The following is a 15,189-nucleotide window of genomic DNA, read 5'->3' on the forward strand; positions in this document are numbered from 1 at the left end:
GCTGTTTAATGACACCCTAGAAACAAGAAATAGTTCCATGACTGCTGCCTGGGAGAAGCCACAAGAATTACTGACCAATGACTGCCTGATATGAACAAACCAGTAAGACTGGAGAAAGTGAGTCTGCCCAGTATATTATGGCTTACAGTGACAGCGCTGATCACCATGTGCAATCATAGGGCAGGGTTCAATAGTAGTAAATGATTTGAACATTGTGTTTTCAGTGCTGCATCTGATCCAATTGCTGCGTCCAACCCACATCCATCACCATTAATTGGTCCCATTGCTCTTCTTCCCCACTCCCACCCCCTATTAAACGATCGGTGACTCTCATTTCATTCACCTCTCGCCTTTCCAATCTCATGCCTACCTGTCTCTATACCAACGCTCACTGCTGTCCCTTCCACCCCCACGACTCCTCTCTTTTGCCGCCCATCCATCTAAGAGGAGTCTATTAGCAACACTTGCAGCACGTCCCTCCAAATAAATCAATATCCAATTGCTGGGTGCCTTAGTCAGTAAGAGACAGATATCAGCCTGAGCCATCACTCTCTATAGGTTGGAAGGAACCAATCAGGGCACTAGTGGGAGACTAAGTATCACTCCAGTTATAACACTTAATGGTTATTTATAGTTTTGGCTTTGCTGGGTAAATACAGTAGCCAATGATCAAATACTGGGTGGCCAAGACTGTAAGCTCTACGGGGCAGGGACCTCCATCCTCTTGTATCTTTGACCCTTAACTTATTGCAACTGTATTTTGTATTTATTTGTATTTATCTATTATTATCTTAATAACCCCTATTTGTATTAATGTATTCTACTGTACAGCGCTGGGTACATAAGTAGCACTTTATAAATAAAGATACACATACATACAAGGAGATGCGAGCTTGTTTCAGTTTTTTAGGAATAGTAAGGAAAATGATATAAATGCCCCTGGTGGGCCCGGGGTTAAGAACATTGTCCATCTCTATTTCCGAGATCCTGCCCCCACCCTTTGTTGCCCCATCTGACTGTCATTACTCTTCATTCTAGTTCCTGGTAACCCTCTCCCAGTGGTGCACTCAGACCCACTCCCTGACCCTACAGAACCTCAAACCTCGGCAGCGAGGGAAGAAGGAGACCAAGGAGGAGTACATGAAAAGCACACGGTGAGGCACCAATTGTGGCGATTTCCATGGAAAATAGAAGGAACGACCTGCATATGGCTGGGGCATCCAAATATAAAACACTATTGGTTGGAGGCAGTCGCACACATAGCAGAACTAACAGCCTGGAGTATTGTGTGGTGGCACTAGCACCTCAGGGCTGATTTATCAGCACTGGGCAAATTTGTCCGTGGGTAGTAACCCATAGCAACCAGTGATTATTTTTTTTCTGTCTGCTACAGGTACAACAATGAATGCAATAATTTGATTGGTTGTTATGGGTTACCCCCACGGGGGAATGCATTATTCCCTGCATTCTACTCAATGCTTCTATACCGTACTTTGGCTTTTATTGTCCATCTATATGTCAGCTACAGTAAAGGTCCCCATACACGGGCCGACTATAGCTGCCGATATGGGTCCCTTGGACCGTTTCGACAGCTAATCGGCCCGTGTATGGGCAGAACAGAGCGGCCTGGCCGACCGATATCTGGCCTGAAATTGGGCAGATGTCGATCGGCCAGGTTAGAAAATCCGGTCGGATCGAGTACTGCATCGGCTCGTTGATGTGGTCCCCGAACCGACTGCCCCATAACCACAAATGTAATCCGATCGTTTGGCCCCAGGGCCAAACGATCGGATTTTTTTTTTTTCAAGTTACTTGCTACCCGATATCGCCCACCTGTAGGTGGGGATATCGGGTGAAGATCCGCTCGCTTGGCGACATCGCCAAGCGAGCGGATCTTATAGTGTATGGGCACCTTAAGTCCCTCATTACACAAAGGGCTGATTCCTATACACAGACAGGACAGCAGGGCAGTTTGGACAGGGATAAACTTACTTTATATCATTGTTATTATTCATTTATCAAAGGGCTCATTCCCGGATACTAACAGAGACTTTGCTTCTTGCCACAATCTAGGGGCTGCCTGGAGGCCGGGCTGGAGACTCTGCTTAAAGCAACAGGAGGGAACCTGCTTATTCTGCGTATATCACACTGTCCCAATGTACTGACTGACCGCTCCCTTTGGCTGGCCAGCTGTTACTGCCGGGCACTGCAAGCTGTTACATACAGGTACTGCCAGCTGTTACTGCCGGGCACTGCCCGCTGTTACATACAGGTACTGCCAGCTGTTACTGCCAGGCACTGCAAGCTGTTACATACAGGTACTGCCAGCTGTTACTGCCGGGCACTGCCAGCTGTTACATACAGGTACTGCCAGCTGTTACTGCCAGGCACTGCAAGCTGTTACATACAGGTACTGCCAGCTGTTACTGCCGGGCACTGCCAGCTGTTACATACAGGTACTGCCAGCTGTTACTGCCAGGCACTGCAAGCTGTTACATACAGGTACTGCCTGCTGTTACTGCCGGGCACTGCAAGCTGTTACATACAGGTACTGCCAGCTGTTACTGCCGGGCACTGCAAGCTGTTACATACAGGTACTGCCAGCTGTTACTGCCGGGCACTGCCAGCTGTTACATACAGGTACTGCCAGCAGTTACTGCCGGGCACTGCCAGCCGTTACATACAGGTACTGCCAGCTGTTACTGCCGGGCACTGCCAGCTGTTACATACAGGTACTGCCAGCTGTTACTACCGGGCACTGCAAGCTGTTACATACAGGTACTGCCAGCTGTTACTGCCGGGCACTGCCAGCTGTTACATATGGGTACTGCCAGCTGTTACATATGGGTACTGCCAGCTGTTACATACAGGCACTACCAGCTGTTACATAGTGGTACTACCAGGCACTGAATCTGTGTACTGAAATCTCTAGTTTCTTTGGCTTTGCACTGCTGCTGTTACAATTTACTTTTTTCATTCACAAACAGGAGTTCCACAGACCCAGTTGGCCATGAAGTCATTTGGGCATTAGGGGCTGGCTGCAGAGACATTATCTCCCTCCAGGTGGCGCCATTACACCCCTGGTAAGTAACAGTAATGACACAATCCTGGAAAACATTTTAGAACAATACCCAGATTGCATATCTGCAGGGTTGTAATTAGCAGCAGAATTCTCCAGCTGACAATGTTTGTGCCAAAAAATTGCCCATGTAAACCCTAACTGAATAGCCTGTGATTTGTCATTCAATTGTCTCACAGCCAGCAGCCCACGAGGTTTAGTAATCGCTGCCTGCAGATGATTGGACGATGTTGGCCCCACCTGAGAGCACTGGGAGTAGGCGGAGCTGGCTGTGGGGTACAGGGACTCTCTTCTCTAGGTAAGTGAGTGTAGTACCACTGTACCAAAGATATATTTACCTTGTAGGCTTAGGCACCAGGTCCGGACTGGCAATCTGTGGGTTGTGGCAAATGCCAGAGGAGCTGCCGTAAGATGCCATAGACAGACTCTATTTTCAATCCCTTTTTTCATTCCAGTAACTTATTTCCATCTGCCTTCCCGCAGCCCGTAACTGCATGCGTCTGCAAGTTCTGGAACTGGACCACGTGACCGAAATCAACCAGGAGGTGGCAGCGGAGGTTTGCCGGGAGGGTCTGAAAGGCCTGGAGATGCTGGTGTTAACTTCCACGCCAGTCACGCCCAAAGCCCTCCTGCATTTCAACAGTGAGTGTTTGTTTGTAGGGTGGGCAATACGAGAGAAGAGAGAGGTGAGCAGCACCCATGTCTACCAACAATAATATCATTACAATCAATACAATAATATCAATACATGGGCCATTAGTAGAGATGAAGGTGACACAAGAAAGGTGCCTCTTAGCCCCAGAGTCACCCAGTGTTGATCCTTGTCCTTTAGTGACCCTCACACTGTGCTCTGAGTAACTGCATTATCTTCTGCAGGTGTCTGCCGGAACCTAAAATCCATTGTGGTCCAAGTGGGCATTGCCGATTACTTCAAGGACCCCAGCAGCCCTGAGGCCAGGAAACTTTTTGAGGAAATGGTTAATAAATTGCAGGTAAAATATAAAATGTTCGGTGTGGCGAGTAACAGTCATCTACCTGCGAGGTTAATGGGAAGATCTCACAACCATTTGGTAAAATGACGCCCCTTGGAGAGTTTATTCATAGGGGTATTTTTATGGAAAAGGCAAATTGATACTACATTCTCACCAGGCTTTAGGGCGAGTGTGATCTGGATGTGTCAGTAGTTGCCTGTGGCTCATAAAGCCCCCATTGCCTGGTAGCTAGTTTGGCTAAACTAAATCTGGCCATACACGGTAAGATCTTCTCCTGATATCCCCACCTGCGGGTGGGTGATATTGGGCTAATTCGGTCATTTAGACCGGGGCCCTGGGGCCAAATGATCAAATTAGAACGGTGGGTATAGGCACTGTCGGTTCGGGGACCGCATCAACAAGCCCCAGTTGAAAGCTGCAAAGTGTTAGACGAAGAAGGCAAATAATTCAAAAACTATAAATAATGAAGACCAATTGAAAAGTTGCTTACTAAAGGTTACCTATCCATGAAAGAATTTCATTATTTCAGCTCTAGATGAGATACAGTAGTTCCATCACAGTGCGACTCACACATATATTTCTGTATTGTAGGCTCTAAAGAAGAGGCCTGGGTTCTCCAAGATTCTACACATTAAAGTAGAAGAAGGCTGCTAACCCTATTTTCTACCAGACTGTCAGATTTTGTGATTCTGAAATCCACTGAACTACCCAGAGTTCCATTTTGCAGTCTCCACATGGGAAGTGCCATTACGAACCATTGCCAAATATACAGAAGCAAACGAATCTTCAACGCCTTCACTGTAAAGCTGCGCCGGGCCCCGAGGAGAATAAGGCTCTCACCGGCCTATCCCGCGACGCTGGCTGGTAACACCAAACTTCAGGGTTCATATTCTCTGTTCTTTTTGGTTATTTATCATTGTAGAGAAGGAACACGGTGTGCGGCTCCCTGGGGCCGGATGTAGCGTTACAAGCGAGTCCATAGTGCACTGCGAAGTATGTGTGGACCTTATTATTTGTGTTTCTGTCAAGTGAGATATACATATAAATCTGTATATTAATATATAAATATATTGATATTTTAACTATAAATATATATACTATTATTTAAAAAAAAAAAAAAGAAAAAGCTGTGGAACCAGCAAGTGTTCCAGTTTAAATTATGCTCATAGTAATATAAAGAGGAGCTTACGATAAGCATGAGGAGCACAGTCATCCGATAATGGGAAAGTCCCAGCTTCTTTATTCACTGTGTGAAACGCCACCGTGTTGATCATAGAACGACAGTGTCTATGGCAGGCAATAAAATAAACGGGCAGCTAATGAAATCGACATTGCTCGTTACAGAGGTAGAATGCTGAGATCCCCCTGCAGATCGGACACAGTCGTTAGTGCCGAGTGTCAGGTGACTTATATCCCAACTTCAAGCCATTCTGTAGGTTGTTTGGACTCCATACCTGCGCCCACACATAGATATAGGCCAGGGGTCCCCAAGCTTTTTTTACCTGTGAGCCACAAAGTCTACATGGGGTAAGAAATAAGGGCTGTGATTGGCTATTTGGTAGCCCCCTATGTGGACTGGCAGCCTACATCCAACCAAAACTGTTGGTGGGCAACATGTTGCTCCGGAGCCATTGGTTGGGGGCCGCTGATATTGGCTGTTCGTATCTGAGGGGCTATGTATTTTGATTCTGAATAACACTTGTCTTTCATTAGGTTACATCAACCCATTCCTTATTAAAGGTACATTTCACTGGAAAGATAGAAATGTCCTTCCAAGAAGCTCTTTGGATAGAAGGAGCAGACATAGCAAGAAAGTGATTCTGTAAACAAGCACTTTATGAAGAATGCAAATTAGGGGAGTATTAGCTTCCATACACGAGCAAGTAAGTCATTCAGTACACATGGGCTAGGTAAGAATAGGAACCGGTACCCAAGTCCAAAGCCAAATCTTTGCTTTCAGAAAGGGATCAGCCTCACCAGCTTGCACTTCCCTGTAGATCCTGCCAACAGGGTGGCTACAGATCCTTAAGCGCTTTTAGAAATAAAGCACCAACAACACCCCTGCACGGATACCTTAGTGCATCCAATGTTAAGTATATACGCTCCGTGTTTTCTAGATACTGATCATATTGTGTCTTTTTATGACCTTGTTACTCGTGAAAAGAGCGCGGGATAGCAACCAGTGTCCCCGCTCTAGCAACCAATCAGTGCTTAGTGCATCCTGTCCAGTGTAGGCCACAAGCAGGCAGATCCAGCCAAGGGCTGATTAACCCAATATGTATCCAACATGGCCCCACATACACGTAGGGGGTCTGATTTACCCATACAGAAACTAATACAGCCTTTCAGATTATAGAAAATTCTAGGTAAAACCTCCGTTTAGCTTAAAACCTACCGTGTTACCCTGCCCAGGTAGATATGCCATGTTAGAATATTAGGAGGGGCTGCTTTCTTCCAAATTGGCCAAACTGCCCAACAATATAGATCTATGTATGAGAGAAAGAGAAGTTTGAAGAGATTTGTATAAAGTAGCTGCACTTTGTAGCCCTGTTTGAGTTCTATGAGCCAAATGTGTGGCGTAGTACTAATAGTTACTATGAGGAGGAAGCAGGATTACTGGCCAATAGCAGGCTGCCTTAATACCAGGTCCTTACTGTCCCTTTATGGGCCTGTGCCAGAGCAACGGGAATGCTCTCATTGCTTTACTGTAAAAATTCTTATTATTGATAACATCCATTTAATATTGTTTCCCTATTACAAACAGTGCCGATGTGAAAGGGGTTGTTCACCTTTGAGTTAACCTTTAGTTAGAGTAAAGAGTAGAGTAGAGAGTAATATATTGAGACAATTGAGTGTTCATTTGTTATTATTTGTAGTTTTTTTAGTTATTTCACTTTTTGTGCAGCAGCTCTCTAATTTGGAATTTCAGCAGGAAACTGGTTGCTAGGGTTCAAATGACCTTGCACCATAAATGAGAGACTGCTATATGAACAGATATAATTAGTAATTATAACAATGGAACAGAGCATTCGTTTTTTGAATGCCGGGGTCAGTGACCCCCATTACAAATAATTAAAAAAACATAAAAAGTAAATAATGAAGACCAATTGAAAGGTTGCTTAGAGTGGGCCATTCTATAACATACTAAAAGTTAACTTAAATGTGAACCACCCCCTTTCAATTAATGAGTTATTTGTCCTAGGTAGGGTCGGACTGGGGGGAGAAGGGCCCACCGGGGCTCCCGCCCCAGGGGCCCTACAGGTGCCCCGCCGGCCACATCCCCTAACCCCCTTCCCCCCACAGGGGCCCCCCTAATCCCCCTTGCAGGGCCTCCCACCTGACATCCTCCCCTGAGCGCGTAAATTTAATGCGTCAGGGAAGGAGCGGTCGGGCAGGGGGAACGCCGGCAAGGGTCGGGTCTGGCCTGTCGGGGCCCACTGGGATTTCTACTGGTATCCCGGCGGCACGGTTCAACCCTGGTCCTAGGACCATCATCAGATCATCAGAAGAGCCTTGGATACCCCTATATACATATGGTTACATGCTAGGAGTTAATGACTGGGGAGCTGCAGGCTACTCATATCTGATCTGGTCCCGCTCCGGACCTGTTCCCAGAAGCTGGTTTTTGTGGCCACGTGTGGATTCCTGTGCCTTTAGTATTAGCTCCTCAGTGTGGGGCAGTGTGTTGCCCTGTGTGCAACCTGACCACTCAGTTAAACCGTAATTAAGAATTTTTCCCTTTAGGGTCTCTATAGTCATTTTCCCTCCTGTGCGGTGACTGTGTCAGTAAATTCTGGAGATAATGTCCAAAGTGAATTGTAACCCTCTTGCCCCAGTACTCAGCCGCCCCTTCCCCGTGGGGGCCACGCTGGCTCTCCGTTGCCATGAGTTGCATGCCTGCCATCAATCAGATTTTAGTGCAATCAACCCTATCTCGTGCCTTTTTGGCCATAGTGCTTTATTATATCGCTCCTTTTATTTGGTTTTAGTAAACGACAGCTGACATATTCAGCTCTTTCTATAAAATACCTGTGTTAGAAAGTGTTTGCGCGACTTGGAGACGTTCTTCACGCTGAGTAATGTGTTTATATGTAGTTGGAGGAATGATAACGATAGGACTAGAGCGCTAGTAATGCGGGTGGGAATGTCAGAATACGGGGGGCGGAATGGGGGCAGGTAAGCTGCTTATCTATAGGTAACACATTCCCCTATGAAATAAGGCACAAAGTGGGAAAAGCTTTGCTTCCGCTTGTACCTGATTAAATAAAACAACTTGCCCCCCTTGGAGGGATGGATTCAGTAGTCACGGCCAATGGCGTTTAAATACAGGCTTTTTCTGCATTTGGCACTGTGGCTATTATGGTGGATTTTCAGGGGGTTGTTCAACTTCAGGTTAACTTTTAGGGGTATATTTATCATGCTGCGCAAAAAGTGGAGTGAAGCATTACCGGCGATGTTGCCCAGGGCAACCAATCAGCAATTAGATTTCAACAGTTGGAAAAGTACAGCATTTGATGCTATGAGCCACATCACCAGTAATGCTTCACTCCACTTTTTGCGCAGCATGATAAATATACCCCTTAGTATGTTATAGAATGGCCTATTTTTAGCATCTTTTTAATTGGTCTTTATTTGTTATAGTTTTTGACTTATTTGCCTTTCTCTCCTGACTCTTTTCAGTTTACAAATGGGGGTCACTGAGGCTACAATTTTATTGTTATTGTTACTTTTATTCCTTATCTTTCTATATAGGCCCTCCTCTGTACATATTCCTGTCTCTCTTTCAAACCACTACCTGGTTGCTAGGTTAAACTGGACCCTAGCAACCAGATATCTACTAAAATTCTAATCTGGTTAAACAATTAAAAAAAAAACGCAAATAACAAAAAATGAAGACCAATTGCAAATGTTTTTAAAATAGCACTCTCTACATCATACTTTAAAGATGAACACTCCCTTTACCTTTAGGTGCAAACACATTTTTTGGTGTGACTGTTCCGTTAAGTTCCTCGGGCCTAGAAAGCCAGAAGCTGTAGCAAAAACCCCATCCTCAGAATATCAGGCAGAGCAGACATTTCCAGTACTGTCAGTACCTCTTGAATGAATTGATTCATCTGGTTGGTTCTACAAGGTTTATTCAGAGCTGGAGTTTAGATGGGAAGTGTAATATTACATGGGGATATAAGTGGGGCTGTTGTACTGATGAGTGGTGGAACCTTAACTCTCTTACGTTGGGCTTTGTGTCTAGGCAGCCCCAGGAAGCAGTGTTCATTAGTGATGAGCGAATCTGTTGCGTTTCGCTTTGCCGAAAAATTTGCGAATCTTTCAAAAGATTCGCAAAACGGCGGAAAATTCGCGAAACGACGAAAATGTCGCGCATCAAAAAATTATTTTGTTGCCCGTGGCTATTCTTTCGTCGCCCACGCCTATTATTTTGTTGCCCGTGGCTATTCTTTCGTCACCCACGGCTATTATTTTGTCGCCCGCGGCTATTATTTTGTCGCCCACAGCTATTATTTTGTTGTGCTTTGGCTATTCTTTTGTCGCCCGTGGCTATTCTTTTGTCATGGAGCGACAATTTTTGGACGCGCAGCGAATTTTTCCGCTGCAAATTTTTTTATCCGTTTCGCGAAACAATCTGCCAATGGCGAAACGCAGAAATTCGCCGCAAATCCATGCCTCGCGAAACATTTCGCCCATCACTAGTGTTCATTTATCATTTTCCTTAACCTCGAACCTTCTACTGCGGAACAGTAGTTGGATCTGTAGTTCTGTTGAGCCAGAATTGCCCCACTGGCCCGATAGAAGAGAAGATGCTGAGAGTGAAGTTGTGGAACAGCGACAGTGGGAAACACCGTGTAACTGATTTATCAGGATGAATAGTTGGTGGGTGTGCTCCAAAGGCATTGGCAGGGTATTTCTGCATCAGTATATCAGCTCCCCCATCAGCTTGTGCTGTTGACAAAAATGTGGACAGTAACAACAAGGAGAAGGGGCTTAATCTGTAATGTTAGTGTAGGGTTTCTTAGCCTTTATTCATAGGGGAGAATAAACATCAAACTGCGCTTATTTTCTTTTCCCTGAGAGATTAATGCAATAGGAAAATCCACCAACTCCTAGTGGGCCACAGGGAGCAGCCAGGGAGCAGGAAGTAAAGCAAATCAACATCCTGTATTCCCCAGGTCCCTAGTGGGGCTAATGTACCGGTAGCCACCAACTCCTAGTGGGCCACAGAGAGCAGCCCAGGAGCAGGAAGTAAAGCGAATCAACATCCTGTATTAGGTCCCTAGTGGGGCTAATGTACCGGTAGCCACCAAGTCCTAGTGGGCCACAGAGAGCAGCCCAGGAGCAGGAAGTGAAGCGAATCAGCATCCTGTATGCCCCAGGTCCCTAGTGGGGCTAATATACCGGTAGCCACCAACTCCTAGTGGGCCACAGAGAGCAGCCCAGGAGCAGGAAGTAAAGCGAATCAACATCCTGTATTCCCCAGGTCCCTAGTGGGGCTAATGTACCGGTAGCCGTGTTTCATCTCAAGTTCATCCCATTTTTACAAATGACACGTCTGTATGTGGAGAAAAGGGCTCAGGGGGAATCGATCTTCTACTGTAGGTTTCCCAAGATATCAGTGTAGTCTTGGTGACAGAAAGCACATATTATTGCCTGCTCGATCCCTGGGCTAGCCAATAGAGAGGCGCAAGCCCTGGGCCAACCAATAAGGAGCCCATGGCCAGCCAATAAGGAGCCCTGGGCCAGCCAATAAGAAGCCCTGGGCCAACCAATAAGGAGCCCTGGGCCAGCCAATAAGGAGCCCTGGGCCAGCCAATAAGGAGCCCTGGGCCAGATCATGTTCCAATAGAAGAAAAAGCACAAAGCGTATCTGCTCTACATGAGTTTGCTCAGGGCGCCATTGCTACTAAAGGGCTGTCCCACTGCAGTAAATCTCTTCATCCTGTAGCGCCTTCTTTATAATAAAGTCTCCTCCAATAGCATGTGATGAACGTCGGTTGGCCGACCAAGTACAATAATAAAGCATGGATGATATTACTAGGCATTTGGTCCATTTCTGACACCGTCAATGCTCAAAGCTTTAAAGTCATTCCAGTTCCCAGGACAATCTTCGTGTTGATGTTCGTTAAGTGAACTCTATGGTTCCAGCAGAGTATTAAATGGCCGCCATGTTTATTATTGAGTTGGGATCCTGTATCCTGGGATTTTTTTTTTATTTGAGGAAGCTTTTCATCCTATGGCCAATGGCGTATCAGGGCATTTTGTTGCCCACGGGCAATTTTTCAGTTTTTTTGGATATACCCCCCCCTATTCATTATAATGGTAACTAAGGCAACAAAATTCCCAGAATCCCTCTATGTCAGGGGTGGGCTCAGGGGCCATATTGACTTACAGACGGGCCGGGCCAGTGTTACGCCATTTCCGCTCGTCAGTCCCCAGACGCCAAATCTTGCATGATGAGACTTGCGGAGTTGGCGACCCAGATTAAAAAGACCAATGGGCCAGATGTGGCCCGCGGGCCATAGTTTGCCCACCCCTACCCCTGACATGAAAATTAGATTTATTATCGTCACTAAAGTCATTAAAGGTCATGTGCGAACACAGCCGCCATCGCTGGCGCTCTTAAATGGATGCAACGCATATTGACTTAAGTTACTTGTATCCAAAAACACACGGTGCAATTAATAAAGGGGACCTGTCACCCCAAGTCCTTTGTAAATTAAACATGAAACCCACATTTATTTTTATTGAAACATCCAAACCTGTTATAAATGTATTTAAAATTCTGAGCTGTCAATCATATATTGCCTGCCCTGCCTCTATTCCAGGGCAGGCAATTACTTTCGCTTTCCATTCAGCACCTCCTAGATATCATTGCATGTATCTATCCTGTACATCAGCGTGGGCATCAGGTGCCAGACTGTGGAGCATAAACAAGATTTTGGGATGATGCAAAGCTTGTCTTCATAATAGTGTTTACAAAATGGCGATACTAAGGGATACATGATTTATATAATTTATGTAGTGTAAGTAATGTTTATTTTGCTCAACTAACCGGATTTGGAATTATTTCTTAAGGTGACAGGTCCCCTTTAATGCTAGGGAACCCTGGAACTACTGCCACCCACACCCTGAAAGTACTAGATGCAATTATGGGGAATAAATGCTGCATTCTGGGTTGAAAAAATGGTGGTGTGTGTCCAAAAATTGCCCTTTGTATTTATAATTTACCCTTATTGTGTTAAATATCTTAATATAGGTAACTGCAGTTCCCCGTCCCTATGTACGACCCTAGTTATATAAACCGGAATAAAGCAACTGAAGCAACACACACTGTGTATCAGTGCAGGGGCTTGGTTTGTTTTTTTGTTACTGGCCCTTTAAATAAACTGTTGTTGGAATAAAATGAGTTAATGATTTTACCCTGAGTCCTATTTCTAAATGGAGAGGGGGGGAAAGGATCAGCCATTATTGTTGTTTTCCATTTTCACCATTTCAGGTAATTCCAAGAAATAGTTTATTTCTTTCTTCTGGTTTTCAAGTCGATGACATTGGATCAAAATGACCAATAAAATATAAAATAAAGGAATTTCCATTAACCCCGAGGGTTCTGGTTCTCTTATCTGGAAGGACTAGTACCTGGGGTTTATTGTTATTATTTAGCCCCAATACCGAATCTTCGACAAACACTTTTGGCGAAAACCGAACCCAAACATTTATTTGAAAAAAATAACAAAATTGTGTTTTTTGTGATCAAAAATGTGTCCAGTTCTGTTCTCCAGAGCTTTCAACTCACCAGACTTTGGTAGATCCCTAACGTTATTGCCAATAAAGCGGCCGGGAATTGAACACTTGTTTGTTTTAGCAGTGCATCATGGGAAACAGCACTAAACATTCTGCATATCAGGTTTCCAGATAACAGATCTGTCATTTTCATTCCAATATCGACAACTATTTCATTTTCCTTGAATTTGAAATACATGTTAATGCTGTATAACGAGGCAACAACATGGCCGCGGCGCTGATCAGACGCATCCAAATATAGGGAGTTCTGTTGTGCGGCTCTCAGGGCCCCGTATGCTCATGTGTATGGATTTTATATTGGCTGAAACTGAAAATGTTTTTCCCTGACAATCCCGTCAGAAATATGAAAAATGGTAAAATAAAAGAAAAAATAAAAGTTAATATTTGGCGATTTAACTTTTCCTTTAATATGGTGTTGTATTGTTCAGATTGTTTTCTTTACAAAGTTGGGATCAAGTACAGGTACTGTTTTATTATTACAGAGAAAAGGGAATCATTTAACCATTAAATAAACCCAATAGGGCTGTTCTGCCCCCAATAAGGGGTAATTATATCTTAGTTGGGATCAAGTACAGGTACTGTTTTATTATTACAGAGAAAAGGGAATCATTTAACCATGAAATAAACCCAATAGGGCTGTTCTGCCCCCAATAAGGGGTAATTATATCTTAGTTGGGATCAAGTACAGGTACTGTTTTATTATTACAGAGAAAAGGGAATCATTTAACCATTAAATAAACCCAATAGGGCTGTTCTGCCCCCAATAAGGGGTAATTATATCTTAGTTGGGATCAAGTACAGGTACTGTTTTATTATTACAGAGAAAAGGGAATCATTTAACCATTAAATAAACCCAATAGGGCTGTTCTGCCCCCAATAAGGGGTAATTATATCTTAGTTGGGATCAAGTACAGGTACTGTTTTATTATTACAGAGAAAAGGGAATCATTTAACCATTAAATAAACCCAATAGGGCTGTTCTGCCCCCAATAAGGGGTAATTATATCTTAGTTGGGATCAAGTACAGGTACTGTTTTATTATTACAGAGAAAAGGGAATCATTTTTAAAAATGTGAATTATTTAATTAAAATGGAGCCTATGGGAGACGGGCTTAATTCAGAACTTTCTGGATAATGGGTTTCCGGATAAGGGGTCCAATACCTGTACTTACTTGGTTCAGTTTTAGATACACATTAGGCCTCATCACTCCTGGTAAATCCTTATTGGAATCGGAGGGAAACATCCCTCCCTCTGCCAATGCAACATAGACTGCTGCCCCTTTGGGAAAGCTGGATTATTTTCAGGGAAGAAATATAACTGGGATGAGGACTATTCCATAACTTCTGGGGGTTAGAGGTAAGATGACAGAACTTATTGGCACCTTTCATGGCATCTTGTACCATTCAGCTGGTGTCACATGCTGCACCTTGGTGTTCTTAGCCAATAAGAGAGCAGCTCTTCCACAAATTGTTATATCTTAGCTACAATTAGCTGAGTGACCTCTCTAGAGGTAGAAGGGCCTGAAAATGTACCTTCTCGTGAAGTAGGTAGAAAATCCGCCCATGTGGAATCTGCACAACACACACCTTACATGGGGGTGCATCAGGAAGAGCAGCCATCTTGTGAGCCAATGAGGCCTGACTTCGTTGTTCTTTGATTGGCCAATAATCACAATACACTCACCTTTTGGCTAATCTTTAAAGAAGCTGAAAAACACAGCAATTCCATTGGTGCATAATAGAGAGAACATGGCTGTGAGGGTTTTGATGGAGCCCAGCAGGAGCACTGCTGCACAAAGGGGACCAGGTTCTGAGAAGGGACTATGGTGCTTACAATAAATCTAAATTCTAATTTTGCATATCCAAATTAAAGGCAAACTGCCCCAAAAAATTATTATTTAAATAAAACCTTGCCTTCCGTCGCAATATTGGCACAAACAACATTTCAGGTGCACACTGACCCTTCAACGTGGATCTGAAACACTGCTGTGTCTGTGTCCATAATGTCTGTTTAAAGTCACATGGCAACAAGGGTTTCGGCGCAATGGGGTTAAGTTTGGGGGACCAGGAGGAATTTACTGGTCCCGTTTAAAAACAAAAATCTTAGAGGTTGCTATGGGTTACTGCCCCTGAGCAAACTTAGCAGCTTTTATTACATAGGGGTTGGGGTATTGGGCAGAATCCTGCTTCGGCGCAACCCTAGCAAAGTATTTAGTGATGGCAGCGAATAAAGTGAAAAGGCTTCGGCCTTCAGCCGCCCTTAGGGGTGAGAATATGCAGAATATAAGGCAAAACAGGGGACTTTTA

General features: G+C 44.4%; 1 protein-coding gene across 2 annotated transcripts in view; it reads left to right on the plus strand.

The window, feature by feature from the left end:
* Positions 1 to 5,191, plus strand: part of fbxo41 (F-box protein 41) — a 61,268-nt gene extending 56,077 nt beyond the window's left edge. Inside the window, 7 exon segments of one of the 2 annotated variants that reach the window (NM_001079043.1) lie at positions 1,039 to 1,154; positions 2,074 to 2,226; positions 2,988 to 3,083; positions 3,259 to 3,377; positions 3,563 to 3,721; positions 3,956 to 4,071; positions 4,663 to 5,191. In NM_001079043.1, coding sequence (NP_001072511.1) covers positions 1,039 to 1,154; positions 2,074 to 2,226; positions 2,988 to 3,083; positions 3,259 to 3,377; positions 3,563 to 3,721; positions 3,956 to 4,071; positions 4,663 to 4,725 — 822 coding nt within the window. In that variant the 3' untranslated portion in view covers positions 4,726 to 5,191. 2 annotated transcript variants of the gene reach the window in all.
* The last annotated feature ends 9,998 nt before the right edge of the window (positions 5,192 to 15,189 follow it).

This window comes from Xenopus tropicalis, chromosome 1 (genome assembly GCF_000004195.4).
Source record: "Xenopus tropicalis strain Nigerian chromosome 1, UCB_Xtro_10.0, whole genome shotgun sequence".
Taxonomy (NCBI): Eukaryota; Metazoa; Chordata; class Amphibia; order Anura; family Pipidae; genus Xenopus; species Xenopus tropicalis.